We start from the raw sequence: 27130 nt of genomic DNA on the forward strand, positions 1-27130 counted from the left end.
ATATTTGTTCCTTTTGAGTATTATATAAATATGTATATACGTATATTTTATGTACATTATGTATATATTTTAATATATTATGCGTATATTTTGTTTTGTATATTATATATATATATATTATGTATATGCTTTTAATATTATTATATATTTATTTTATTTTTATCTTCATTTTTAATGTATTATATGGTACTATTAATTATTTTTCTTTTCTCTTTTGCATTATTATTTCTAATATATATGTGTATTGTACATTCCTTTACATATATTATATATATATCGTTAGTATTACCAGTTACATGTATTTATCCCATTTCATGTACACATTATACACATTCAATATTATCATATATTTAAATTCAATATATATTCATATAATGTTTCTTTATTTTTATCATAATCTCTGTATTGCTACTATTATTATTACACCTTCCATCATCATCACTATTGTATTATTACTTTTTAACATTTTATATATAATTATCTATACACCATTGCTTTTATACTAACTAACAATATATATATAAATATACATATTTTTTATGTACTTATTTTGCTTATGTATATCATTACTCAAATTATCATCGTTTAATCATCTGTTTATCTATATCTTTGTAAATTCTTTCAAACCTCAAATCATTCATTATTTGTATCATCCTTATTATTACTAACGTATATATATACTATGTAATTTTATTATATTACTTGTACATTTTATATACCATGCATATGTGTCTTTTAATATCGTACTATTATTGTTATGTATATATATTTTTATATTTCTTATTACTTCTATTATTACGTAGGTACCTTGATACGTATATGTATGCGCTTTTATATTATTATTACCACTATCATTATCATTTTATTTCGCCATCTTTATATTCATTTATTCGTTAATTTACTTATTTATTCGATCATTTCATTTTTCTCACGCATTTGTTTATATTTATATATTACTAACCTTGCTTCTCGTCATCTTTTCATAATTACTCGTCATTATCACTCACTATTATACGTTATGACTAATATCATAATATGCTTTTATGTATTACTATAAATTACATTATGTTTTTACTTAATGCCTTAAAATAATTCTTTTATAAAATGATATTTCGTATTTGGTAATTCGAGATAATTGTGCCCTAACTTACTGGGTTTCGGTTTTTCTCGTTTAACCTAAATAACGGACTACTCTTTTAAATCGTAATACGAGTTTTGAAAAATGCTTATTCTCGGAGATACGAGGTGTTGTGCCCTAACTCACCGGGTATGACATTTTGTTATCTCGAAATAAAATTTTTGTAAGTAAAGGCAATATTCGGCGTTTGAAAATTCGAGGAGACGTGCCCTAACTTACTGGGTTTCGATTTTCCTCGTTCACCCTGACTAACCGAATATCCTTTCGAAATACACGAATTTTTAAATAAAGGCAAGCTTGCTCTCAAGTTCGAGATGCCGTGTCCTAACTTACTGGACATGGTGTTTTATTACTTCGAGACAAGAAGGTCGTTAACATTTAAGCATTTTTTGCAAAAAGGGATCGTATTTCAAAGTCTTTCAAGTTTTCAAGTTTTCGACAACAAAGACACTAATTAATCAACTAGGTACCAATTTTGGGCGTTGCGAGGGTGCTAATCATTCCTCGTGCGTAACCGACTCCCGAACTCATTTTCTGATTTTCGTAGATCAAAAATTATCGTTTTAGTAAATCTTAACTTTTATTAAAATGATTAATTTAAGGTGACCCGACCATACCTCATCAAAAAGGGTTGGTGGCGACTCCCAGTTTTCGTTTTCATTTTCAAAATCCAGGTCGATTCCTGTTTTTCCAAAAAATGGTTACAACAAGCACCATTGAAGCTGATTCTGAAGTAGATTTCGTCAAGATTGAAGACTCCTAGTTGATTTCTTAGGAGATTATAATGAGTTTCTTTATTTATTTCTGTTATATTATATATTGAATGTTTTTATTTTCAAGCACGAACTATTCTTGAAGTCTTGCCTTTAGAGTCAAATCTACTATAAATTTACCAGATTAGAGTCAAATTTAATAGAGGAGTCCATAGCACGAGTTAATGCAATAATATGAGTTTTAATTGGAAAGAAATTTCAATTAATAAACCTAGAGTCAATATTAATCTTATTCTCGAAAGAGATATTATCATAATTTTAAGGATTTCTATGGATCAAGTTACTAAGTAAAGAAATTAAGTTGATAATGACAAATGAAATCAAGTTACTATGTAAATAAATTGATTGATAATGACAGATGAAGTCTAGGTGAATTCTTTTCTAGGTGTTATTTCGCTTATTGGTTGTTAATCGTTTATTTTCTTGATTTGTCCTTTATCGTATTCGTTAGTTAATTAATTTAGATACTTTTAGTTTTTCATAAATGACTCGAATTATTCGGTTAAATAACTAAAAGACAGTAATTACTAGTAATTTTAGTCTCCATGAGAACGATATCTTTGATCACTGTGGCTATAATATTAATTAAATCATCTTACTTCTTCAAGTTAAAAATCATAGTCTAATCATCATCATTGTTGGTAGTTTCTAACAAAATTAGCGGTAAAAGTGTCATAAAGGCTCTTATACTTGGAGTTAGATAGCAGTTTGCCCTCTCTACTAAATAAATAAATAAATTAGTCATTATATGTTATATCCAAGAGCAAACTGATTATTTTGTTAAAAAAATTATCTATTTATATTGTTAAAAATTGCTCCTTGTTCTTCAACAAAAGGCACACGTGACACATTACATGTATTTGTTTAGTTATTTAGTCAGCTACACCGGTTTTTAACAGAAGAAATGGATGGAATTTTTAATAGAAAAATTAGTTTGCTCTTTAATTTCCCGTACAAAGACTAATTAGTCTATTTTTTGAGTAAATAGGGTAAAATACAATTTGACTCCTAATATAGAGGCCTCATGATACTTTTACCAAAAATTTGTCAACTTATCATTTTTATTTTCTGTTAATCATATGCAATATCATACAAAATAACCTAATCAAAATTCCAAACTAACCAATTTTAATAGAGAATACTTAGGATTTTAATGATTGAACTAAAAATTTTAAATAAAAATATTGGAGGACTTAATTTTTAACTTTTTAAGGGCATGGATTAAATATGAAATTTTGACAAAGTATAGGGTCTAAAAACACATTTTAACCATAATAGATATATGCGCCATTCTCTTATCGAAGCTTTGGGAGCAAAAAGAAAAATCAGATCAAATCGAGTTAAATTAGGAGGTGCAGTGATTTCAATTTGTCTCGAGCTGGTGCTCTGAAATTCGAAAAATGGAAGAGGAATCGTCGCATTCAATTAAATTGATGAACTTCGTCTCCGAGCAACAGGTAGTTTTATATTCTTACCACTCTCTCAGCCCCTCCAATGCTAAACCCTAATTTTTTACATTCCCCGGTTATGATCAAAATCTCCTTCTTCAGTGTTGATTATTGTCTGGGTTGGATAATTATGGCAGTTAGATGAAGCAAAAAGAACTAGAGGTGAACGAATTGAAGATGGCACTGCCCAGAGGGATAGGCCTCTGTACGAGGTTTTTTTATTAACCCTAATAAATTTGCTATTTTTCTTTTTCTTCTTTTTTTTAGCCAATGATGCTCAAATGATGAACCGTTCTTTTTTTAATCCTTTTAATGCAGATTTTGAAGGAAAATAAAGACAAGAAAGATGCAGAGTTTAATGAACGGTTCAAACATAGTGAGTGCTTAACTTTTAGATTGCTGTTATTTTATAATGTATTTATCTAAGAGCTAAAGCTTTAAACACTTCTTCATTTTCAGGGCCACCCAAAGCTTTGGATGAAGACGAAACTGAGTTTCTTGATAAATTGGAGATGGTGAGTTCTACTTTAATAAATATCATGGAAGCTGTTGAAATTAGAGAAAAAAATTGTTCTCTTTTTTTGCAATGATTGCAGATTGTTTTTCTCCTGCTGATTGTATTGTGTCTTCTTTCTGATTGCGGAAAAAATTGATGCTTTCACCAATTACTAGAGGTTTATAATGTGTGTATACACACACACACACACATATATGTATATATATTCTATTAGGTGCTACCATTCCTAAATAACTGAGTGCCCTTCTTTTGTTATGCTTTCCAATTTCTGATATTTTTCTGGTTTATGTAGTCAAGAAGGGAATATGAACGACAAGTGGCGGATGAGGAAGCTGAACAGTTGCGAAGTTTCCAAGTAATTTTCTATCTCACATTTTTCACTATGAAAAAAGTATTAAAATTGAATTATCCGTATCTTGTTGTGCTCGGCTGATCAACCTTTCCTTCTTCCTTGATAATTTGACGGCCATTGTTTTATTTTGAGTTCTCAGTTATGTATCTTAATTTTAATGGTAGAACTGCCAATTTGCAATATATATATAAAGTTACAAGAATCATTGTGATATTTGTTTCTTAAGGCCCATTTTTTTATTATTAGTTCAAACACACCAATATTCAACTGAAAATTCCTGGAACCGCATCTGCTTTTTGATCATTAGATTCAAGAATCCATGCATTCATCAACTGCTTGTTTTCCATTTGGAAGATCACTAAAGACTGAATATTTGATTGAGAATAGTCATTTAAAATTTGTTTTCATGATTTATGCCATGTATTGTTTATTTAAGGTGCTAAGTTGTAGCCTTGACTCTTCAGATAATTACAAACAGTCATGCAAGTTTTCAGAGAGCTTTTACTTTAGCAATATGCGAGATTACCACTGGAACTATTGTCTTGCTAGATAAATCTTCTTGGGAAGCATACAAATAGTTGTGTTACTTGTTTAGCTTAGCCATATTGATATTTGTAAAACCATTTTCTTTGTTGTTTGCTTATGTTTTATTTCATCTTAGCCACTAGTGTTTGTTTTCTTTTCAGGCAGCTGTTGCAGCACAGTCCAATATCGTGCTTGAACTAAAAGAAACACCGCCTGTTCTTGCAAATCAGGTTGGTTCCTAATCAATTACTAACACGCTTTCACTTAATCTCTTGAAATTTATGGTTCGGACCTTAACTATGCTTAGGAATTGACTGAGCTGTTATGCCTTATGATTAGGTAATTAGTTTGAGGGCTTAAACCCTTAGTAAAAAATGAAAAAATCAATTGAGCCCTTAAAAAAAGTACACCTTATTGAGTCCTTAATGACCAAAAAAACAATCAACTAGGTCCTTCCATTGATGAAACCTGTTAGTTGACCTGTTTTACAATTGATGTTGCTGACATGGCTGACGACAGCCATCAGGAGATGACACATAGAAGGATGCTGACATTTTGGTCAATAAGGACCGAATAGGGTGTACTTCTTTTTAAGGGCTCAATGAAATTTTCATTTTTTTACTAAGGGCTTTTTTGACCTTTAAGCCTAGTTTTGGTGTATTTTCAGGTTCCATTTCCGTGTAATCTAATGGCTTAATTCATAAAGTGGCACTTCAACTGTGCCATTTTTCCAAAGTTGGTACCTAAACATTTTTTTGTTCAAAAGTGGTACATAAACTATTCTTCCGTTACTCATTTTACCCCAAACTATTACATCCGTCTAAAATAAATTCAACCAGTGAGAAGCTGACACATCATATTAAACTTTAAGAGAAATCTTATTTTTTTTCTTTCATTTTTCAATTATTTACTTTTTTATCTTTCTTCCTTCTCTCTCTTTCTCTCTCTCTTTTCACATTTCTTTCTTCTTCCTCAATAATTTGATGTTAAGGTTTTTTTTTACCAAGATTTCCAATGGGTTTCATATTTTAATGCAAGCCATGCCCAGGACAACTAGATCTGGAATAATTCAATGAATTCTAATCTTTCAAATTATTTAAAAATTTTGGAGGGAAAAAAAATAAAAGGAGGTTCATGAAAACTCCAGTTTGATCTTTCTATTCATGATCTCTTAGAAAAAATAATTAATTTCGTTTTTGTCATGGATGGCTAAAGATGTGCAAATAGCAAGGATTAGGAAGGTTTAAATCTAGTTTATATTGACTAATTAAAATTTCTGCAAAGATGATCCAGACGGTTCTTAGTTTACTCTTAACATGAATTAAAATATTGAATTTCTGAGAATCATTTGGTCTGTCATGCATTAAGGCTAAAAACCTTCCAATCATTAAAGATAAATATAAAATTAATCTTTAAAACCAATCCCTTTTTCCTGCAAAAACTAAATACCCTAATCAAAATTGTACAATTTTTTTTTCTAGGTTTGCTTTTGAAATCTAACTTGCTGATTATATTTCAAGATTGATGAAAGACTTGAAAGGGCTTCAAGTCTTTGCATATTTCTATGGAGGACGGCTATGTTTTTGCAAGGTTTAATGAAAGGATCATGCCAGAAACCAAGTTTAATGCATCTTTGATAAATGAGTAGCATTTTTTAGAAGTTTTATTATTTATCTGCATACTTTGAATCTTGAAAAGTCCGACCTTACTGTTGGATTTTGATTCAGGAGTACTTTGATAGAGAAGAAGAAAGAAATATTACATTATTGGGAATGAAAGAAACAAAACAGGGAAAAGGGAAGAAGAAAAAAAAATGAATAAAAAAAAGGAAAAAGAATAGATTAAAAGAAAATAAATAAAAAAGTAAAAAAGAAATCCAAAAGTTCATACGATGTGTCAACTTCTCATTGGCTGGAAAAAAATTTTAACTGGTGTAATGGTTTGGGGTAAAATGAGTAACAGAAGAATAGTTTAGATATATTTTTTTACTATAAAAAAGTTTAGGTACCAATTTGAGAAAAATGATATCGTTTAGGTATCATTTTATGAATAATCTAATTGATTGCATCCTTTGTTTCCTACGATATGAAGTTGATTTCTAACCTTTGCATCTTTGATTGATTGATGACCTGGTGAAGCCCGTTACGTTGAAGGCTGTGACACTAAAGTAGTTACCGGCCATACTTTGCCGCTTTTAAAAACTGTTATTGTTTCTGCTTGCAGGAACAAAAAACAGTTGGGAAGAAGAATCCAGCCACTCGGCCTCTAGGTATGCTCATAAAAGTGAAGCCACAAGCAAAAAGGGCAAAAACTGAGCCGGAGGAAAAACTCGTAAGTGGAACAAAAGCACCTGATGTTGATAATGTGGAATCACCTAAAAGTGATCCCGATAAGTCCCTTAATGTTGCTAAGACTGGTCTTGTTTCATACAGTGATGAAAGTGAAGATGATGATTAGGATTATTTTATTTTCAATATTACTGGAATTACTATTACTGATATAGTTTATGGAATCTTGTTTCTATCCTATGTGGGCACATGCCCTTTGAAGCACACAATGAATGAACCACTTATCTCTAATTAGGGAAGTTTGAGATCACATAGGAGCTTGATTGGAAAGTGGTTCAAGTTCACTTATTTTTAACAAAATAAGCTGAAGTTTCATATTTAGTTTGCCCCAAAAAAAAAAAAAACAGTATAGAGCATGAGAATTGAGCCTTTCCATTTTTTAATTATAATTATAACCATGCATGTTTTATGGTAAGTTGTGCATGCAAAGTCACGACAATATAGAGTTTTCAGAATTGAGCCTTTCCATTTTCTTGGTTTTTGGTGTAAAAAATTAAAATATCTTCGATTAATATGATTTTTTTAATTATGAAAAAATATTTTATAATTTTTAATAGAGTTAATACTTAATTAACTAGTGATATTAACTTAGTCAAGAGTTTTACTAATAATACAGATAGATATGAATTGATGGAGATAATAAATTGTGCATATAAAAAATGTATAAAAATATTAAAATAAAATTTTAAGTGAGTAGTAAATTTAAGGTTTTACTAATTCAATTGGTGTGGGTTTAAATATTAATATATGTATATTTTCCTTTATTTTTGTTAAAATAAAAAGATTAAGATGCCATCGATTATTATGATTTATTTTATTTTCGTAATGATATTTTTATAATTTTTGACCGAGTTGGTATCCGATTAATCAATGATATCAATTCAGTCATGGGTTTAATTAATAGGATATATAAATGATAATAATATTTACTCTTTTGTCATATTATTATTTTAACCAAGTAGTCAAGATCGTATCGATAAACATGCAATATTGTCATGTTTTAGTGTATTGTTTTGAAATTATGTGTTTTTTAAATATTATATATATTATATACATGTAAAATATAGCTCAATTGCATACATATAAATCTATTTATATGAAAATATTAATTTTAAAATCATTAATTTCATTCAATAACTTAATTTAATGGAGAAATTGTTTTATGGATCATTTTCATCACATCATTTATGGTTCCTTTACAATTATTTAATAACATTTCAATAATTTTTTCATGTTCTTGATACATAATTTTGATAATTTTTTATCTTGAACCTTGAACTCTAAATTTCAAACTTGAATCTCACACCTTAAACCCGATCTTTAGACTTTAAACTCCAAACCATGAATAATATAATGAAAAGAATCCATAAAATAATTTTTCAGTTATACAACGAAAATGGATGTAAATTATATGGCTAACTCTATCCACTTATACAAACATAAATCCTATTCCACTCATCAAACCCTAACTTTATAGGTCATTTGCAGACTATTCTACTTGCATTAAATTGTGTATATGATCAAGATTTTTAAATTTTAACATCTTTTATTTTAATTTTTAATGAAATCAAATTTATAAAATATATTTAAATTTTATTTTATTCAAAACTATAAATTATTATATGGTTTAAAACTTGATTTTTTTTCTATTTCGCCGTTTACGACTTTCAACCATTATTTTTATTTTTTACCTTCAGTTTGCCCAAACATGCTAATTTAAAAAGGTAAAATTTTATGAATGGTCATTGTGCCACTTTTTTTCTTTTTTGCAAATTTAATCTTTCTATTAAAATTTTATAATTTTTGTTCCTCTAATTTTCTTTATATGTGATTTCAAAGGTAATTTTTTTACTATTTTTAGAACATATGGAATATATCACTTGGCATTTTTTTAGGTAAAATGCATAAGCTTCATTAATTAGGAAAACCGATCAAAGTAGAAACGAAATTCTATAGTCATCAAGCTTACTTAATACATCCCTCATCATTCCCCTCGATTTTAGTCGAAATATGTTTTAAAAAATAAGTCACGTTGAATTATTTGACAGATTAATGAAAACAATTGATGTCAAGATTAAAAATACACGTTTCAAATAGTTAAAAATTAGAAATGACCAAATTACATAGAGGGACTAAATATGTAAAAATGCATAGTATAAAAATTTTATATAGTATTTGATCTTAGAAAGTTTAAATTTTAGGGTTTTCTTTACACATTGCATAACTCATAATAAGAAAGTATTAAAAAATACATATCAAGGTCAATTAAAAGATGTGTTGATAGGAATAGCGCTTTTAACACAATTCTTTTTTTTTTTTGAATTATAAGAGGAGAGCAAAGCTTTAATAGTAAAATAATCAGTACGATTCGAACCTAAACCACATATGAAACGGTGAACATCCTAATCATCAGGCCAACAAACGGAGTTTTTCTAGCACATATCTTTACTTCCTTACTTTTATAGGCCCACATGGGGGCATATGGTAGAATGAATAATTAACCTCTTCCTTAATTCATCTCTAGTAAGAATACATCTAATGAAAATTTTCCATGGAGGGAAACTATAAGTTTGAAGGTCTGTAATACCCATAGATTCTTCTATCTTTGATTTGTTTGTTCATATATATATATATATATATATATATATATGTATGATTTCGGCATTGTCTTCATTGGAGTTAGTAGGTCGATTTTATCGAAAATATTCCTTTTCCAATTTTCTTTCCATACCAATTTATCTTCTCCCCCATATGTTGTTGAATAATATTACGTATATTTGTATTAGATATCTATCATTCCATGATTTACCATCCTATTTCATTAAAGTTTTAAAGGTTCTTTACGAGTTAACAAATATTGAATTAGAAATGAGGGGCGCAATTGATTTCATTTTAACCCAAGATTGTGTTCTTTTCATAATTCAAATGTTTATACCTAAATTACACTTACATACATCCCTTCCTACTAAAATGCATTAGGAAAGGTGTTTAAGGAGAATTTTTCATTTTATCAAAGTTTTTAAAATTCAAAAATTATTTTTTAGGTATGATAATAAAGAGTTTCAAAATTTATTATAATTAATTCAAAACTCATGATCCCATTATAAAATAAAAATTCAAAACATTATTGTTATTTAATTATAATATATTTTTATATTTTTATGATTAAAAATATTTTATACTTTTGCAAATATAAAGATACCCATTTTCTATATATTTTATATTATTTACTTTTAATATAATTATTCTTATTTTATATTCTCATATAATCTTCATAATTTTTTAAAATAATATTCAAAATGAAACAAACACAAAATTGACATTTGAAAATATTAATAATTTTTAATGAATTACAGACAATAGAACAAAACATTAATATTAAATGTGACTAATGCGACTCAATTTAAATCACACTTAGGACAATAAATACTTTTAACTATCATGCCATTACATGGTGTTCAAAATACTAATATTTTTAAATCTCCATAAATTTAACACAAACACACTCTTAATTAGACATGTTCATGGGTCGGGCTACAAATGTGGGAGGGTTTGGACAAAAATATAAGCCCGAAAAATGAGCTTGAATAAAAAAATAATGCTCGTTTAAAAAACAAGGCAAGCCTTTGGTAAGGCATTTTGGCCCGGCCCGGCCCGAATTCACTGAAGGATAAAAAAATATTTTTTTAAAAAAATATTATTTTCTTATTATTTTCTCCCTATTTTGCTACCATTTTACTATTATGTTGCTACTATTTTGTTATTATTTGGATATTATATAAAACTTATTTTATTGTTAATTTAGTTATTATTTTAAAGACATTTATTAATTTTATTATTATTTTAGAGGCATTTGTTTATTAAGTTGCATCTATATTAGTATTATTTAAGTATGCATTTTTAATTTGTTGGGAAATATTTTTTAATTTTTAGTATTTTTATGTATTATATGTATTTTAAAATTATATAAAAATAAAATAAAAATTAATATAAATGACCGAATCAAGCCTGGATTTTAACATTTTTATCAGGGTCGAGCTTGACTAAAATTTTATATCCACTTTTTAAGCGAGCCAAGCCCAAAATGTAACAAATAAACTTAAATTTTTAGTTAAATCCGGGCCAAACATATCCCGACTCGATCCATGCTCACCTCTAGCCTTGCACACCTCTACCCTTAACTATAGGGTTATAGCCACTAACATTCAATATAATAATTGTTTGGCCTTTGGGCTTTTACAATACAAACACCTAAAAACGCACAGGCCACATTGAACAATGTACAAAGCTTCAATGGTTGGCTTGCACGCTTAGCACTCACAGCATTTCACGGTTTACACCATTTTCTCTTTCAGATTTGCTTTAATTTTACCATCACTTTAGACCCATAAAAGAAGAAAACAGGAAGGAAACAACGAAAGAACCCATCGTTGTTGCTGCAGAAATCTCAAAAGGGCATGGCCTCAACCGAGAGTTCCAGATCTTCAACTGCTGGCTCTCCCGATTCATACATAGGCAGCTTGATAAGCTTGACGTCCAAGTCTGAAATCAGATATGAAGGTGTTCTGTTTAATATCAACACTGAAGAATCCAGCATCGGCTTGAGAAATGGTAAAATGAAATTTTAATTTTTTTCTTTTCTGGGTTTTATTTTTGGGTTTTTTTTAAAAAAAAAAATTTAAGCTCTATTGTGGATTTTACTTTGTGGGTTTTCTACATTAAGGTGAAATGGATTTTGGGATGCTTTGAAAAGTTTTACTTTTTTTCTAGAAAAAAATTTCTTTAAGTTGTTTGTTGGGTCATTGGGTGTAATAAATAAAAAGTTTTAAAGTGAGATGCATGTTGACTGTTTAAACAACTGGTTTTTAGTTAAGCAAGTCACTAGACTATATAACTAGAGGTCTGGACTGTAGAAAGCAATGTCAAATCAAGTGGGTGATTTAGAGATGCCAAAAAAAAGGGACTGTTATAAGGCTGACAACATATGGAAAAATAGCTGATTTTTTGTTTTCTGATGAACTTTCAAACATTTTGTGTAAATCTATATTTGTAGGACCTGTAAAATGTGGATAATATAATTAATAGTGCTGTCTGCCAGCAAAGTTACTACATATCACAGCATTTATTGTATTTTTAACATAACATCTGTATAATGCATAAGAATTTTGGATTATACTTCTCTTTACACAACTATGCATTTGCAATTAAGTTGGCATTGCTCAATTTCGCCATAATAAGGGGTTTTGAATTGTTATGTTTTGTAAAAATAGCTAATGATTGTATAAAGAACATTGAAGGTTGTTGGGAATTTACTTGAAAAAATAAGTGAATAATAAGGGAAGGGTTAAGTATTGGCAGTGATAATTGAAAGAGTTTGGTATTAGTATTTACATAGATTGCTACACTAAAAAGAATACTTCCTCCTCCACAAAAAAAGGCATTGTATATGTTATGAAATGATAGAGCTCGGTGTAAACATCTACATGATATTGCCTCTTTCAGGCTAGAGAAGAGTATGGCTGTTAGAGCTTCAAATCTGAGTCTGCTGCTTCCGATGTTATTGCTGTGCTTATGGTTAAGAAAGGCCTAGTCTGTGTTTTAGTGACTATTCTTGTATACTTGGGGTTTTAAGATGCGACTATATCCTTCCTCTAAATAACTTCTGTTCCTTTAACATCGCAGTAAGGTCATTTGGAACGGAAGGGCGGAAAAAAGATGGTCCACAAGTGCCAGCAAGTGATAAAATTTATGAATATATACTGTTCCGTGGAAGTGACATCAAGGTAGTCCAAATATTATTTGAACTAATGCACATTAATAGAGATGTTACCTACCTTTTATGAAGTTTTGCTTTCGATATTGATCGTAGACAAAGAATCGGACTTTGAATTTGAATGTTGGCTGTAAAAGGCTTTTTTTAGGAAACATTCAATTGCTGTAGAGTAGCAAGGCTTTTCTCTGATTGCAAATATCTTCTTTTGGTTTAGTTATGGTGTCATAAGTTGTTCATTTGCTATCTAGACTAGGGCCAAAAGAGGCCAAAAAAAAAAATGCAAAAATTGTTTTATTGCTTGATCACCCTTCTATTATTGCATGTAAATTTGTTAGAAGGTTCTTCTGGTCCATACCAAAATACTTTCCAAGTTTTTCTTGGTGTTTTAAATTCATTCAACAAAACTATTGTAAAATCTTTATGAAATGAAATTTTATCTCTCATCATATTTGTATAACTATTCACTATGGTATTATATAGCCACAATGCAATCACACCAACAATTTTGAGCATTTTTTTTTATTTTTATTTTCGAAAGAGGAGATTTCTTGGTAGAATTGGTCTTTTGATAATGTGTTGCCTAATTGTAGCACACATAATATCTCAGCAGCCATTAGTGTATGGTTTCACCATGGCATTGATTAAAACTATGTTATTATTATTATTATTAACTTTTGGCTTTCATTTTGCCAAGGTTCATGAAATTTGGACAATGTTGTATATTCCTAAGAATGTCTTAGGATTGTCACTGATATGTACCTGGAGCTCAGTCTGGTCAGCAGTAGGTTTTGGTGCGCCATTTATTGATACTTGACTTGTAGACCTTTTATGAGTGACCGGATAAGTAAAATTAATCTTTTCTGCCTAAGCTTATATTGTTATTGAAAGTTGTAGTTGCTCTACTAGGCGAGTGTTCAGATTTCACACCATTAAATGCAATGTTTTAAATTTATCTGCACAAGAGTTAAAAAAAAAAAAAAAAGATTTTCCTGTACTAAAAACAGTTTAATATAGTTGCCGCATTTGCTAGATTACAGTTTGGTGCCATATACTTTCAGTGAAGATAGAAAATTTCTTGTTCTTCTAAATTATATATGCCTATTATCAGTATTAGTGCCTTAATCGTCTCATTTTTCTTGTTCTGCATTTGTTTTTCAGGACTTGCAGGTTAAATCTTCACCACCACCAGTTCAGACTCCGGCACCTATACACAATGATCCTGCTATTATACAGGTGGAGAAAAGAAAATGGTTCTTATCTATTATTGTATTGTACTACCATAAATAGCTTTTTTCTTTTTTTTTTAAACCGTTAATATTACCTTGGATTTGAGTTTTATGGATCAAATTTATATGGAATGATATTTAAAATACTTATGCATCTGAAGTTCATAGCTAGTATTGTACTTTCTAGTGAAGAAAGAGCCAAAATACTTTGTTTTTTCTTCCCGATGGTTTCCATTTTCTTGTATTTAGGATATTCTAGGCATTTGAATTTGGTTTAGAGTTTAGCTTGTCTGCACCAATGTTATTTCTGTTAGTCTTTTTGAACAATTACTTGTGAAGAATTTGGAAAATTGATATGAGATTTTGTTCTTTCTGTTAGTTCTTATTGGTTTTTGCTCCTAGTTCTCTCATTTCTCCAATTTCCTTTATTTCTTCGCCCTTCTCCTTGATTTCCCTCTAAATTCCCTTTCCTCAATCCTTCCCATCATTTTGCTTAAGTTGTCTTATCTTTTGCTAAGATGCATAGATATGTGTAATCAAATTAATTTGAGGCTAGCTCTGAGATTATTTTTTACCGTCACTTTCAGTTTCAGATAGCATTATGAATTTGCATTTTGAGAATCCAATTTTATTATTTCAAGGTTCAATTAGATTCTTCTGTATTAGTCAATTTGTCTGACATTTGTTGGATTCCTTTCTTTTGCAGTCTCACTATCCCCAATTAGCAATTGCATCCACTAGCTTGCCTTCTTCTGGTTCAGGATCTATGCAAGATATGGGTTCCCAAACTTCGTCTATAGGACTGACAAGGCCACCATTTCAAGGCAATCTTCCATTATATCAACCTGGTGCAAATTTAGGTCCATGGGGTTCACCAGCTGCTCCAACCACAAATAGTGGGCTCTCCATACCGATGTACTGGCAGGGTTACTATGGGTCCGCAAATGGTCTTCCTCCACAGCAGCAACCTTTGCTCCAACCCCCACCTGGCTTGTCAATGCCATCTTCCATGCAGCAACCTATGCAATATCCAGCCATGAATGCGTCTTTACCAGCTGCAGCTTCTAATTTGCCAGGTTCTCAGTTACCTGAAAACACTCCCCTTTTGCTGCCACCCTTTGGTACAGGCACACCGAATTTGCAATCTTCCGGTCCTCCAGCACAGTCTTCTAATGTAGCTTCGGACTCATTAACTAGTTTGAATCAAGGTAGGGCCTCTGCTTTAACTCTTCCTACTGCAGCTCCAAGTAGTAGCTTGCCACTGGTACCTCCATCAAGTACTGCTTTAGATAAAACTGCTGTCGTGTTGCCCTTTTCTGAAAAAACTAAGACAGTTCCTGATCCTGTAATGCCATTCAAAGGCATGGCTGATTCTGCTTCCTCCACCATTGGGACAACAAGTTCAGTTTTAAATGATGGGATGCTTCCTTCATTAGTAACCCCAGGCCAGCTTTTACAACCAGGACTGGTCCCAGCATCTTTGTCTATGTGTTCACAAACAGCTCAGAAGGATGTGGAAGTTGTTCATGTGTCATCTCCAGAACTGACAACATCAGCCCCTGCACTAGCACCTGGGCCTGCAAAAGCATCACAACCTGTGTTAGCACAAGCACCGCAATCATTGTCGGCACAAGCAGCGCCACCATTATTAGCACAAGCACCACCACAACCATCAAAAACAGAAGGACAGGAACCTATATTGCCTTCGCCTTCACCCTCTGATCATAAGGTATTGTTTCTGTTTTGCAAAGTGACTTGATGCCACTGAACTTATATTGCTAAATTCTTGAAAGGAATTTCAGCCTATTGACCCCTCTCGAACAATGGGCTAAGTTCCTATTAAATATATATTCATTGAAATATGAAATGTTTTCCCTTGAGTAATATATTATCGAATACACATTCTGACTAGCCATTCAATTTATCTCTTGTTTCTGACAGATGAGAGATTATATTACCAGGTTTCTTTAGTTGTAGCTAGTTTGACCAGTGGTTATTATTGCTTTATTCTTCTAAATACTTAGGATGCTTACTTTTAATTATACATATATATAATGGTTTGAAATGTTTATACACTGATATGCACTTTTCCCCCTTTTTGATGTATATTCTGTTGGGTCTTCACTACCCTTCTAGCTACATGGAGCTCCAATGCATGCTCATCAGTATCATAATTATAGAGGAGGCCGTGAAAGAGGACGAGGAAGAGGAAGAGGAAGAGGAAATGAGGTACATTTTCTGTTTCTTTGCATTGCCAGATTGTTGTTAAAATGTGGTGGCAATACTAGTATTCTGAGCGTGAGTTGGCCAAGTTCTTGTCTATAAGGAAAAATGCCTTGAATGGGAGTTTCAGAAAGTTTCTGGAATAGCACTCAATGCTTAACAAAATGTTTTAATTTGAATATCACCCTATATCAGGGAAACTAATTGAAACGTTCTGAAGTTTTGGGATAATAGAAAACTTATTTCCATCTATTTGTTCCTAAATAACAGTTAGCGTGAGCAGACCTATAATACCCCTTCACCCCACAGGAATTCAGTCAAACTTTCGATATTTCAAAACATGAATAACTTGATAGAGTCATCGTCTCTATACCTTAACTTGATTGCCCTGCCTTCTTATTTCATCATTCAAACCTTTCCCCTTTTACAAAAAAAATTAAACTTGACTGGGTTAGAATTATAGTAGATTGATTGCAAAGAAACCATGATTTTTTTTTTTTTCAAATGAAATTCCAGATTCACCAAAAGGATCTGGTTTGATATGCTTGGATGGTCTAAAACATATGGAAGCGATGCATGAGAGCATATGCTTGTCTGACACTTGTCTTTGTTCCCCTCGTGTGATTGTGAGAATATGTTGTTTTCCAGATTGCACAGTATCATTTCAGTCGGTTTAATTTGATTATTTCACTCTAAAAGGTTGAGATAAAACAAACAGTTAAAAGATTTTTAAGATATGCAATGGTGTACTCTTGCTGTAGTACCACCGTGGTATTGACTGATATTGGTATTGTAACTTTTTAAGTATTTTGAGTTTTATGATTCATATAATATTTATTTTCTTATGGTAGAAATTTCGAAGATTACATAAAAAAGAGGAAAAAAAGGTCCAAAGTCTTAAACAATTTTGGTTTACTGAACCCTTCAAGATAATGATATTACCAAGCAAGTCCCCCTATAGGAAAATACACATGAAAACTACGGCTTATTGCTTATCAAATTGCCCCTTTAAAAGCTTTATTCCATTGTTTATTACTTTGCTAAACATGGGTGAACTTATAAGGACCATGACTTTTATAATCCAATGGCTGTGGCTTGTTAGTAATGTCAACATTTGGTACTGCAGATTTCACGTTCGGCAACCAAATTTACAGAAGAATTTGACTTCATGGCAATGAACGAGAAATTTAACAAGGATGAAGTTTGGGGTCATCTTGGAAAAAGTAGCCGAGCTAAGGAAGATGCTGATGATTTACAAAATGAAGATAGTGTTGAATCCTCGCAAGTTGAGGTTAAGGTAAGAGCTCGCCAGCGCACGTGCATGTTGGTGCCAAACAAGTTTCCATAATTTGGTTCACAAATTCCATTTGTTCCTTATATATTTTCTTCTTTTGCAGCCTGTATATGTCAAGGATGACTTTTTTGATTCCTTGTCCTGTGATTCTCTTGGTGGTGGGTCACGGAATGGGAGGACTAGATTTTCAGAGCAAATGAGGAGGGATACAGAGGTACTATATTCCATTGCTTTATTCACATCATAGGAGTATTAAAATGTTTTTATGTATGCATGCTTGCATGGAGTAAAAATAACCTTATGACTGCTTACTCTAGGCACTAGAATCTTTTATATTGCCAGAGGTGCAAGACGCAAAAAAAGCACTTGATTGGTGTACGTGTCTGTATATATAAAATAAGTTTAAGATACGTTTTCCTTTTAAAGAATTATTGTAGAAAAAAGGGAAATTTTCTTTTCCTTTTGTTGACCATAGTTAACAGGAGTAATTGGAATTTAGACTTTGACCAAAGTAGTAACAACAGTTAAAACATACTTGTTTAAGGCTTCTAGGCCTGTAATGCATTTGCATATATCTCTGGCACAGTATATGATAATGCATTTGATTCTTCAACATGATCTCTTGATAAAATTTTCTCCTTACAATACCTATATAGACCTTTGGTGATTTCCCAAGGCATCGTGGCGGTAGAGGTGGCCGGGGACCTTTCCATGGTGGTCGAGCTAGAGGTTCTTATTACGGAAGAGGCTATGGTTATGGTGGAAGAGGTAGGGGATACGGCACAGAAAATCGTACCAACTAGTTAGCAGCTGGGAATTGAGTACAATTAGTAAGATCAAAACTATTACCAAGAATGTATGAACGTGCAAGACCAAATTAAAAGATTGGCCTTTGAATGTACTCCTATAATGGGTTGCTGCTTTTAGGATTCAGACTAATGAACTATATAAAATAAAACCAATCCCAAAAGACAGATAATGGATTTCCATTGCACTGCTAGGTTTTGAATGGTTGGTTAATGTGAGGGTCATTTGTTATGTTAAACCCAGTGTTTTTATTTTGTCTATTTAACATTATTCTGTATTAGGACATACACTAGCCAAGGAGTAAAAGACAAGATTTGGTTGCTTTGGTTTACTTTAGTTACCTAATTTTTTTTTTCTTTTCTGTTTTAACATAGAAGATCACTATGGCTGTCTAATTTAATTTATACATATATTCATTTATTATTATTATTTAATAATTTGATCATATCTGTTCTTTTTGATATAATGCTTAAAAGTACTCATAAATCTCTCTCTAACTCATAAGTAGGAGATTAATGCGTTTCAGTGCACTTGAAGTCATGTTCTCTTGCATTGACAATAATGTCTATCCTAATTTTAATTACTTTTAATAATTCATTTGTATATAGACTTGAAATTTTCATTGTTTGGCAAGGTGACAACTACAATGAATATTTTCTTGAAATGATGTCAACCATTGGATAAATGAGAATAAATCTCAATCCTTAAACATGTTAAATCAGCCTTTGATGATGGAAACTTTGAATTTTGATGCTATTTTTTTTGTACTGTTTGGCAAAATAAGAATAAAAATATTAAAAATTTGAAGGATTTGAAGGAGGAATCTTAAATGGCTAAAATTCTTGTTAAATTTAAACTTTAAAAATGAAATTTGCGAAAATTTTCAATTTTTAATAAAATATTAATATTTATTATATTTCTTTTTTATGAGTGTTATACTAAAGAAATTAAGTTTAAATAAGTTATTCGGCCTACGAGGAAGAAATCTCTACAATAGACAATTGTCACATAACGAACAACTAATAGATCCTTATCAAGAGCTGACAATTATACCCGCTAAGGATGGATGAGAACAAGTGATTACAGGTTGAACTCAATCATGAATAAGTAACAGTTAAACTTTAGGCCTTATGCACATTTATGCAACCTAGGCTTCCAAAACGCCACTAGTAATTTACCCTCTAGTAGGTTTCCATAACGAGTGGGGTATATTCATTCTCAGGTACGAGCTCACATAATAGTCATATTCCCTGGCTGTTAATACAAATCCTTCTCATCAACCCCATAGGGTCGTTAGAGCAAACTCAAGTTCCAGGCCAACTTTTGATCGTCGAAGCAACATCTACTGTGCAAGCCCCAAACCTTAAGTAACCATATCACGATGATTACAAGTGGTTAGATGCAAAGCACAATCTTATTTCCTTTTTAATCCTTCAATTTGAAGTATTGCATAAAATCAAGCCACATATAATGGAACCACAAATCCCACAGATCGCTTAAACCACTTTAGAGCATTTCATGACCTTGGAGGTATGGTTTTTATGCAGTATAGTGCCATTTTTCCTACTATTCTCAAAGGACTTGGAGGCACTCTTTAATGTCGGGCTCTATAGTAAACTTTGACCAACTTAGCTGCAATTAAAGCACAGTTTGGTAGCTGTTGAACTGCAATGGGTGTTAAAGTAAAACCTTGAGGAAACCTTGCGAGAATATACATGGAAGGATTTAGCATTGGCACATTAAAAAATTCTTGTGGATAACGAAAGTGCTATTGATATTTTTCTATGGGGAGCTTTCTTTAAGATGGGATTTTTATAAAGAAAACTTGAACCTAACACCACTAATATTTGGTTTGGCCAACCATCCTATACTTGTCAAAGGTTCACTTATGCTTTCGGAGATCATTAGAGACACTGATAATACTTTGACTCGGCTCATAGAGTTCCTGATGGTCGATCAACCCTTTACCTCCAATGCTATCTTTGGAAGACCTCTTATGAACCGTACTCATATAGTCACTGCTATTTACTTCCTCATATCTAACTTTTTTACCCATGTATGAGTTATGTGATCCAACCAGAAGCATTGCCATATGACATCGATTGAGATGACTTTAAAAGAAATGATTTCACAATTTTGACAGCTTCAGCCTATAAAATAGCTCCATCAACTTCATGAAAAACTCAAGAGCCAGTCCAACAGAATTCACTCAACAATCAAGTGATGCAACTACATTTGCTTTACGATGGAGTGAGAAAATTGTGCTTGGAGTGAGAATTCACTCAACAATCAAGTGATACAAGCTACACTAGTCTCAACCAATCACGAATAAGAGGGTATGGTTGAACCTCAAGCCTTCGTGCACTCTCATGCAACTTTTAGACCCCATTAACACCCCAAATATAAAAGATTCAAGTATAATCATTTTGATGTATGAGCTCACAGGATACCCATTATCCTTTTAAGCTTATTTTTCATCACTTACTTAGCGTTAGAGACCATCTTAAAGCACAAGCTTCAACGCCATCCACAGCCTTATCTTTCGTCTTGCAAGCCCTTTAAGTTCTTCCGCCCAAATCCCTTCAACCCAATGTCATTTAAGAATGACTAGAGCAATAAAATTACTTTTAACAATTCTAATTACAAAACTAGTCTCTGTATATGTTTTAATTTACCCATATTACAGCATTATTATTTTGTTTTTAATAATTATTTATCCATTATATTTATTTTATCAAATTTAAATATTTAAATTTTCTAAAAATAATATCAATTGAGTATTAACTTAACTAGTATAAATATTGTGACCAATGTAAAAGGACGTAAATTGAGTATATTAAAGTACATTATCTTTTTATTTATGAGTTAAAGAAAAGCTTTAAGTAATTTTAAGTCTTATATATAAAAAAAAAACTAAATACGATCAGAACTTATAATGAAATTATATTTTCTAAGAGAAGATAAGAGGTATTATTCCATGGCAGAATAAAATCAGACTCTTCTGGGGAAAAAAAAGAGTCAAATTTGCAGCAAAATCATCCCTTTGATACCTCAAGGGAGGAAAAAGAACAAACCATGGCTTGTCTACAATATATATGAGATAGGATCAATTCTGCCCGGAGAGGCGAACGGATTGCACTCTTCACTGAGTCAGTTTAAGAGGAAAAAAGGAGAAAAAAAAATAACACAGGAAACCATGTCAGCCTATAGCCTTATTCCATGAAGAAAGAACAGAGGAAAGAACATGTGAAAAAAAAAAAATTCTATCCTTATTGTTCCGTTGCGATTGACCAGAATGATGGTCGACAACTTGAGCAAAATTGTGGAAAATCCTCTGGAATACATTTACGAGCCGTCTTGAACTACGACCACAGGTGATCTCTTCTATATTCTCTCACAATGACAGGCACACTTGTGGGTGGAATCTAAAACAAGAAAAAGCAGCTTGATTTACAACTACTTGCAACAAAAATCAGGCATTTATAGTTTGCGTACATAATGAACGTTACTGCAATTGATTGCGGTAACTATTAGCCGTGAATATTGATGATGGTGAGGGTTAAAACTGAAAATAGAGACCATAACAGCCACTGCTTAAACCTGGACATAAAATAATAAGGCAAGTAGCAAGGCTGGGAAAGAAAAATGCCCCGACTTTAAAGGATATTCAGTGGTTCTAAATAATGACAACTCCTATTAAGTTTTCCTTGAGTCGTAATCCAAATATGTTACTTTTTAAAACTAAAAGACGCATTATAAAATCATAACTTACCATGCCATAATCTGTGATTACCATGGAGACATAATCTGAAGGTGTTGCATCATAGCTGTGAATGAAAATTTTCAGAATTGTCAGCTTTTAGAAGATACACGTAGCTCTACATTCATCGAATTATAAAAACTTACATTAAATTCAGAAGCTGCAGATTTTCTTGATTGACCAAACCATCTAAGTAGTTAATCTCCTCTCTGCCTTGAACCTTTGAAATGGCATCTGGGTTACCTGCAACAGATGGAACAGACACCTAAGCCACATCCATTTCAGAGATCAAAGGAAACAAGTGTAGACCTAGCAAAAATTGACTCTAAAATCTACTTCCAGAAGTTCCTACCAAGCTCGTTAAAACATATGGAATCAAGCTGCACCCTTTCGTGAAATTTATATGCTTCACAACACACTAATACAGGTACACGGAATGCATGAGCAACCATAGCAACACAAGCAGTCCCAACTCTCGAGTAAACTGTTCCATTAGACAAGACCGATGAAGCACCCAGAAAAACTCGAGTAACGTCTTGCATTATACAAGAAACAGCATTTACATGTGTGTATGTACAGCTAAGGCCCTTCCTCACCAACCTACGTAGTAAGAGTTGCCCTTCAAGCTTTGGGCGAGAGTCGACCACTACAACACGGAAGTGTTTGCCGAGCTCATGGGCATGCAATAAAATCATCTCAACCACAGAGGATGCACCATATGTGAGAAGAACGTCACCATCTCGAATCTTTGTAACAGCATGTTTGACTATTACCTTTTCAGAAAGGATGATCTTTTCATTTATGAAACGATCAATATCCAACATAAGCGTAGATTTTGCTTCTGATTCAGACAGAGCCAATGGTAATTTTGCAATTCGATTCTTTAGAAACTTAATTGCATTGCCCATACTAATTGAGAGTGGCCTGCATTCAATCAAGAAAGAAACGTAACTACTAATCCTTGCAGTTAAGTCTCTAATTAGAGTTTTCTCTGGTGGAGTTGAGTAATCTTTGATAGCCTCTTTGAACGCTTGAAACATCGCAATACAACGTGCATTGCCACCACGAATATCCCCAGACAAATACTGCAACCCAACCTGACAATACCAATGAAAACCCAAATGAAACAAAAATTCAACAATTCTTTTACCTCTTTTACACATTGATCAAAAATAGCTGATATGCTAATAAAAACCACAGAGATGCTCCCAATCATGTGGATAAGCTGAAGTAAAAAACAGTAAAGCAAGATTTTCCGAGAACATATTACTGTAGGTAAGATAGCAATCTATAATTAAGGATTACTATTCTATATACCATGGTGGAACTTTTAGATTCTACACAAGGTTTTATATGATTGCCAAGTCTGTTTAATAATTAAACAATTATCTTTTAAATGTATCCTGTTAAAAAGACAGCCACTACCAGTCATGCACATGCATGTATGTATGTATGTATGTGGATATATTTCATTTATGTATGTATGTATGCATGGATGGATGTGTGTGTATGCATGTGTGTATGTCTGTATGCATGTATGTATGTATGTATGTATGTGCGTGTGTGTATGTATGTGTGTGTGTGGGTGCATGTGAACTGTTTTCCATGTCCAAAATAGAACATCAAGTTGGTAGGAATACCTTGTACACAGCAGGGTGCATTGGATCGAGTTCAAAAAACTTAGTCTCTAAATCAGGAAGCTGTGTTCCGTGTTCGTACTGAGGCAAATGCCTGAACAGTTCCACTCTATTCCTAGCTTCAGTTTGTTTTACAACAGCACGCTTTTTGGCTTTCTCTACCCGGCTTTTATCATCATATTGCATTCGAGGATGAGGAGCATCTTTCTTCCTATCTTTCTCAGGTGCACGATCACCTCCCTTCTTCTCAGAAGCTGCAACTTGAGAACCATCATTCTTTTGGGAAGAAGGTTTTGTTGCTTTACTTGGTTTTGTATTTGCTGAGGTCACAACCTTAGATGCAGCACTTGATGCCTTAGTTCCTTCAGCTAGAAACACATAGTGATCAACAGGAACAAAGTTATTGAGGATTTGTTCGAAGGTGAAGTACACAAGATAAATTGTAACCATAGGTCAACAATACACTCATTAGGTTGAGTCCTGTTTAGAGAAAATAATGTATTAGATTTACACAGAAAAAGCCATGCAATGAAAATGCAAGCATGATTCAAGAGCATGAAGCCATTTAACAAAGCTCGTGAGCTATGTTGCTTCAACTCTTCGTTTTTCGTGAAACGCCTGTGTCTAACAATTGTGTCTGAAACATTTTTGGACAAGGGTACTGGGATATGATCCTCCAAAGACAGTCCAAATACATGAAAAAACTTGGAAAAAAAATTAATATACCCATGTAAGGCACATACCCGTATCCAACACTCACACTTGAGTCCGAGTAACATAAGCAACATGTACCTTTTGCAGCAGCCTTGGCAGCTCGTTGGGCCTCCTGCAGAGCACGTCTTTCAGCTTTAGAAGTTTTCTCTTTCAATGTCTTTGCACTAACAGGTCGATCATTCTGAACTTCAACAGATGCTCCACCAGCCTTCTCTGCAATCAATTTCCCCTTCAGCTTGTAAACACTTCAATTTCACAATTCTTTAGAATAAAAAAAGCAAGACCCAAACACATCCAAAAATACAAGGAAATATTCAGGGTGGGGGCAGAGGCAACAGCTGCCCCCACTAGAATTTTGAAAATTAAATTATTATCTTAGAATGAACTGTTTTCACCTAAATATCTATCTTAGCCAACTCAGCTCACGAGCTACATTAACTCGTTGCAGAAAATATTTGCATTCAGCTCATTTTCTGCAATTCAAGGTCAAGTAATCAATTAATCAATGAACCCAAGTTTGAGTGTTGTAATACTCGGTTCAAGCCTCTTGCAAACCGGTACAGCATTCTAGTTTTTTCTTTATATATATGTATGCAAGTATGTTTACAGTGTTAAAGGACATTGGATATTATTTAGCTTAATTGAGTCAGCTTAAGTAGCTTGATTTATTCTTGAGTCAAGCTCACATTTGATAATCGAAATCTAGTCCAGTTTCAAACTCTCAGTCACTTTGCACTTGGGCTCAAACTTGAGCTGTCTACTTTACTGACTCGAATCAGTTCAATCAGAGCGCTCCTACCTAAACATTCCAGATTCATTAATGCTATGCTTGGGAACATGAACATAAAAAATTGGATTTGGGTACCAATTATTACGTAATTTCTGAAAATAAAATACATGTATTGTATATGAATCGGTAGAGATTCAATATATTATATATTAAACAAGTATAAAAACATGAATTCCAAAATTTCAAATTCATTAGGACATATGAATACGCATCCAACAATTCCATGAATTTGAGAAATAATAATGCATGCAACAGTTATATGTGTTTTATCACACAAATAAAACTAATTTCTAAATCCAAATCCCTTTTTTTTTTTAAATTCAAGTCCCGAAATGCAATCACTGACCTAATTTAAATCCCTCCAATAAAGTCCATATTATTTTCAACAAAGAAAAATAACAAAACAAATCAATAATAATGGTTTACCACTTACCAGAAATTCCTGGAGGCAAATTAACCACTGAAACAGTGGTAAGCTCACTCGCGGGTACACTACTCGCCTTGACGCCCGGAAAGGAGGATGGCGATTTTGCGGAAACAACCTTACGACCAGGCGAGAACGACGAAGCCACATCTTCGTTTTCAGGGGGAATGGTTACCGTTTTGGCGGAATACGAGAACGCCTTCGGGGGAGATGTAGCTTGTAGAGCCGTACGAAGGAAATTGTCGGAGTGGTGATGTGCTGGAGGGATCATAACGGGGGAGAGGGAGTTGCCGGAGGGAGACTGATCGTTAACTTGAGTGGGAGACGGAGAGGGAGGTTGGATCGGATCTTGGAAACGTGGAGGATCCGAAATGGAACGTTCGGGTGGTGCCGGTGTAAAGAACCCAACTTGACGGACCTTCGGGTCGCTGACTGTTCGAGCAGTACGGCGAGGGTCCATAGATTGCAAGGGGGAGGGAGGTTTGGGACGTAGGAAATGTAGGTCTTCCTTTTATTTAAGGGGGTTCATGAAGGAAGATTTTCTCGGGAAAATTTTCAGATTTTAGGGTTTTAACGAAAGAGTAATGATATTTTATTTTTCTTTAATAAATTTGTTTCTTTCTCTTATTTTGTCTATTTCCTTTGTTCTTATCTCTAAACCTTTACTTTCTTTGATCTTTCACTTTTCTTTTTCCAATAATTAGATTTGTGGAAATCAAATTACTAATAATATTTTCTTATTTATTTCCAAAGCTCTCAATCTTTTTAGTCGAAAATTAATTAAATTAATATTTTGAGAATTTTTTATCTGAAATACTACTCGTTTTAATTTATAAAGTAATTATATATTTTAAAATATAATTTTTACTTCATTAATTTTTATTACTTTGAGTAGTCAAATTTTGATTTTAATTTCAAATTTAAAATAATTTAAATTCAAATTATTATTTGATTTTGATTTAAAATGATTTTTTAATTTAATTTGTAATATGATAAGCCCGATATTTAATAATTAAATCAGAATAAATATGTAAAATGTAATCAACATGACATAAAAAGATGTGTGCTCTTTTGGTATATTACAAATTGAGAGAGCCGTAAATGGGTTGAAAACTACATAGAAATTGATCATTAAAGGGCCATTGGTAGATTCATTCACCCTCTGTCAAACATCCATGCTCTTTTTCCTCTCACTTCACAAATATCAATATTTTTGTTGTTTTTATGGATTGTGATGAATAGATGATGTCTCTTCATTAGCTCTTTATTTTGTTTTTATTTTGAGAGTATTCAAAATAATAAATAATTTTTATGAATAGTGGAAGTTTCTTTCTTATTTTATACAAGTATTAATTTTATTTTTGCAAATATTTTTAGGGAT

The 27130-nt window shown here is 32.2% G+C and overlaps 3 protein-coding genes across 4 annotated transcripts; 2 read left to right on the forward strand and 1 right to left on the reverse strand.

Moving 5' to 3' along the window:
* Positions 1-3190: 3190 nt before the first annotated feature.
* Positions 3191-7371, forward strand: LOC108468085 (uncharacterized). Its single transcript, XM_017768945.2, has 7 exons — positions 3191-3368; positions 3497-3571; positions 3678-3735; positions 3819-3874; positions 4169-4231; positions 4915-4983; positions 6977-7371. The coding sequence occupies exons 1-7, from the start codon at positions 3312-3314 to the stop codon at positions 7208-7210; spliced, it is 612 nt and encodes a 203-aa protein (XP_017624434.1). The 5' UTR covers positions 3191-3311; the 3' UTR covers positions 7211-7371.
* Positions 7372-11310: 3939 nt separating this feature from the next.
* LOC108469794 (protein decapping 5-like) lies at positions 11311-18755 on the forward strand. 2 transcript variants are annotated; one of them, XM_017770839.2, is made up of 9 exons: positions 11311-11712; positions 12784-12884; positions 14033-14107; positions 14807-15308; positions 15462-15829; positions 16237-16329; positions 17450-17620; positions 17721-17831; positions 18274-18755. In XM_017770839.2, exons 1-9 carry the CDS (start codon positions 11559-11561, stop codon positions 18418-18420), a joined length of 1722 nt encoding a protein of 573 aa, XP_017626328.1. In that variant the 5' UTR covers positions 11311-11558; the 3' UTR covers positions 18421-18755. The 2 variants fall into 2 exon arrangements, with proteins under 2 accessions (XP_017626328.1, XP_017626327.1); XM_017770838.2 differs by having other exon boundaries at positions 14807-15829.
* Positions 18756-21365: 2610 nt separating this feature from the next.
* Positions 21366-26424, reverse strand: LOC108470177 (uncharacterized). The gene is made up of 7 exons (XM_017771438.2): positions 25759-26424; positions 24614-24748; positions 23825-24189; positions 22537-23281; positions 22331-22427; positions 22197-22251; positions 21366-21849 (listed from the first exon to the last, which is right to left on the reverse strand). Exons 1-7 carry the CDS (start codon positions 26207-26209, stop codon positions 21787-21789), a joined length of 1911 nt encoding a protein of 636 aa, XP_017626927.1. The 5' UTR covers positions 26210-26424; the 3' UTR covers positions 21366-21786.
* Positions 26425-27130: the final 706 nt, after the last annotated feature.

This window comes from Gossypium arboreum, chromosome 8, assembly GCF_025698485.1.
Source record: "Gossypium arboreum isolate Shixiya-1 chromosome 8, ASM2569848v2, whole genome shotgun sequence".
Classification (NCBI taxonomy): domain Eukaryota; kingdom Viridiplantae; phylum Streptophyta; class Magnoliopsida; order Malvales; family Malvaceae; genus Gossypium; species Gossypium arboreum.

Bases quoted from the DNA above. Each gene is read 5' to 3' on its own strand.
- LOC108470177 (XM_017771438.2), bottom strand. From the start codon at position 26,209: ATGGACCCTCGCCGTACTGCTCGAACAGTCAGCGACCCGAAGGTCCGT. The intron at 23,282-23,824 runs GTATTCCTACCA...TGGTATTGTCAG, and splicing joins TGCACCCTGCTGTGTACAAG to GTTGGGTTGCAGTATTTGTC. The intron at 21,850-22,196 runs GTAAGTTATGAT...TTCTTGTTTTAG, and splicing joins TAATCACAGATTATGGCATG to ATTCCACCCACAAGTGTGCC.
- LOC108468085 (XM_017768945.2), top strand. From the start codon at position 3,312: ATGGAAGAGGAATCGTCGCATTCAATTAAATTGATGAACTTCGTCTCC. The intron at 3,572-3,677 runs GTTTTTTTATTA...CTTTTAATGCAG, and splicing joins GGGATAGGCCTCTGTACGAG to ATTTTGAAGGAAAATAAAGA. The intron at 4,984-6,976 runs GTTGGTTCCTAA...TTCTGCTTGCAG, and splicing joins CGCCTGTTCTTGCAAATCAG to GAACAAAAAACAGTTGGGAA.
- LOC108469794 (XM_017770838.2), top strand. From the start codon at position 11,559: ATGGCCTCAACCGAGAGTTCCAGATCTTCAACTGCTGGCTCTCCCGAT. The intron at 16,330-17,449 runs GTACATTTTCTG...TTGGTACTGCAG, and splicing joins GAAGAGGAAGAGGAAATGAG to ATTTCACGTTCGGCAACCAA. The intron at 17,832-18,273 runs GTACTATATTCC...ATACCTATATAG, and splicing joins AAATGAGGAGGGATACAGAG to ACCTTTGGTGATTTCCCAAG.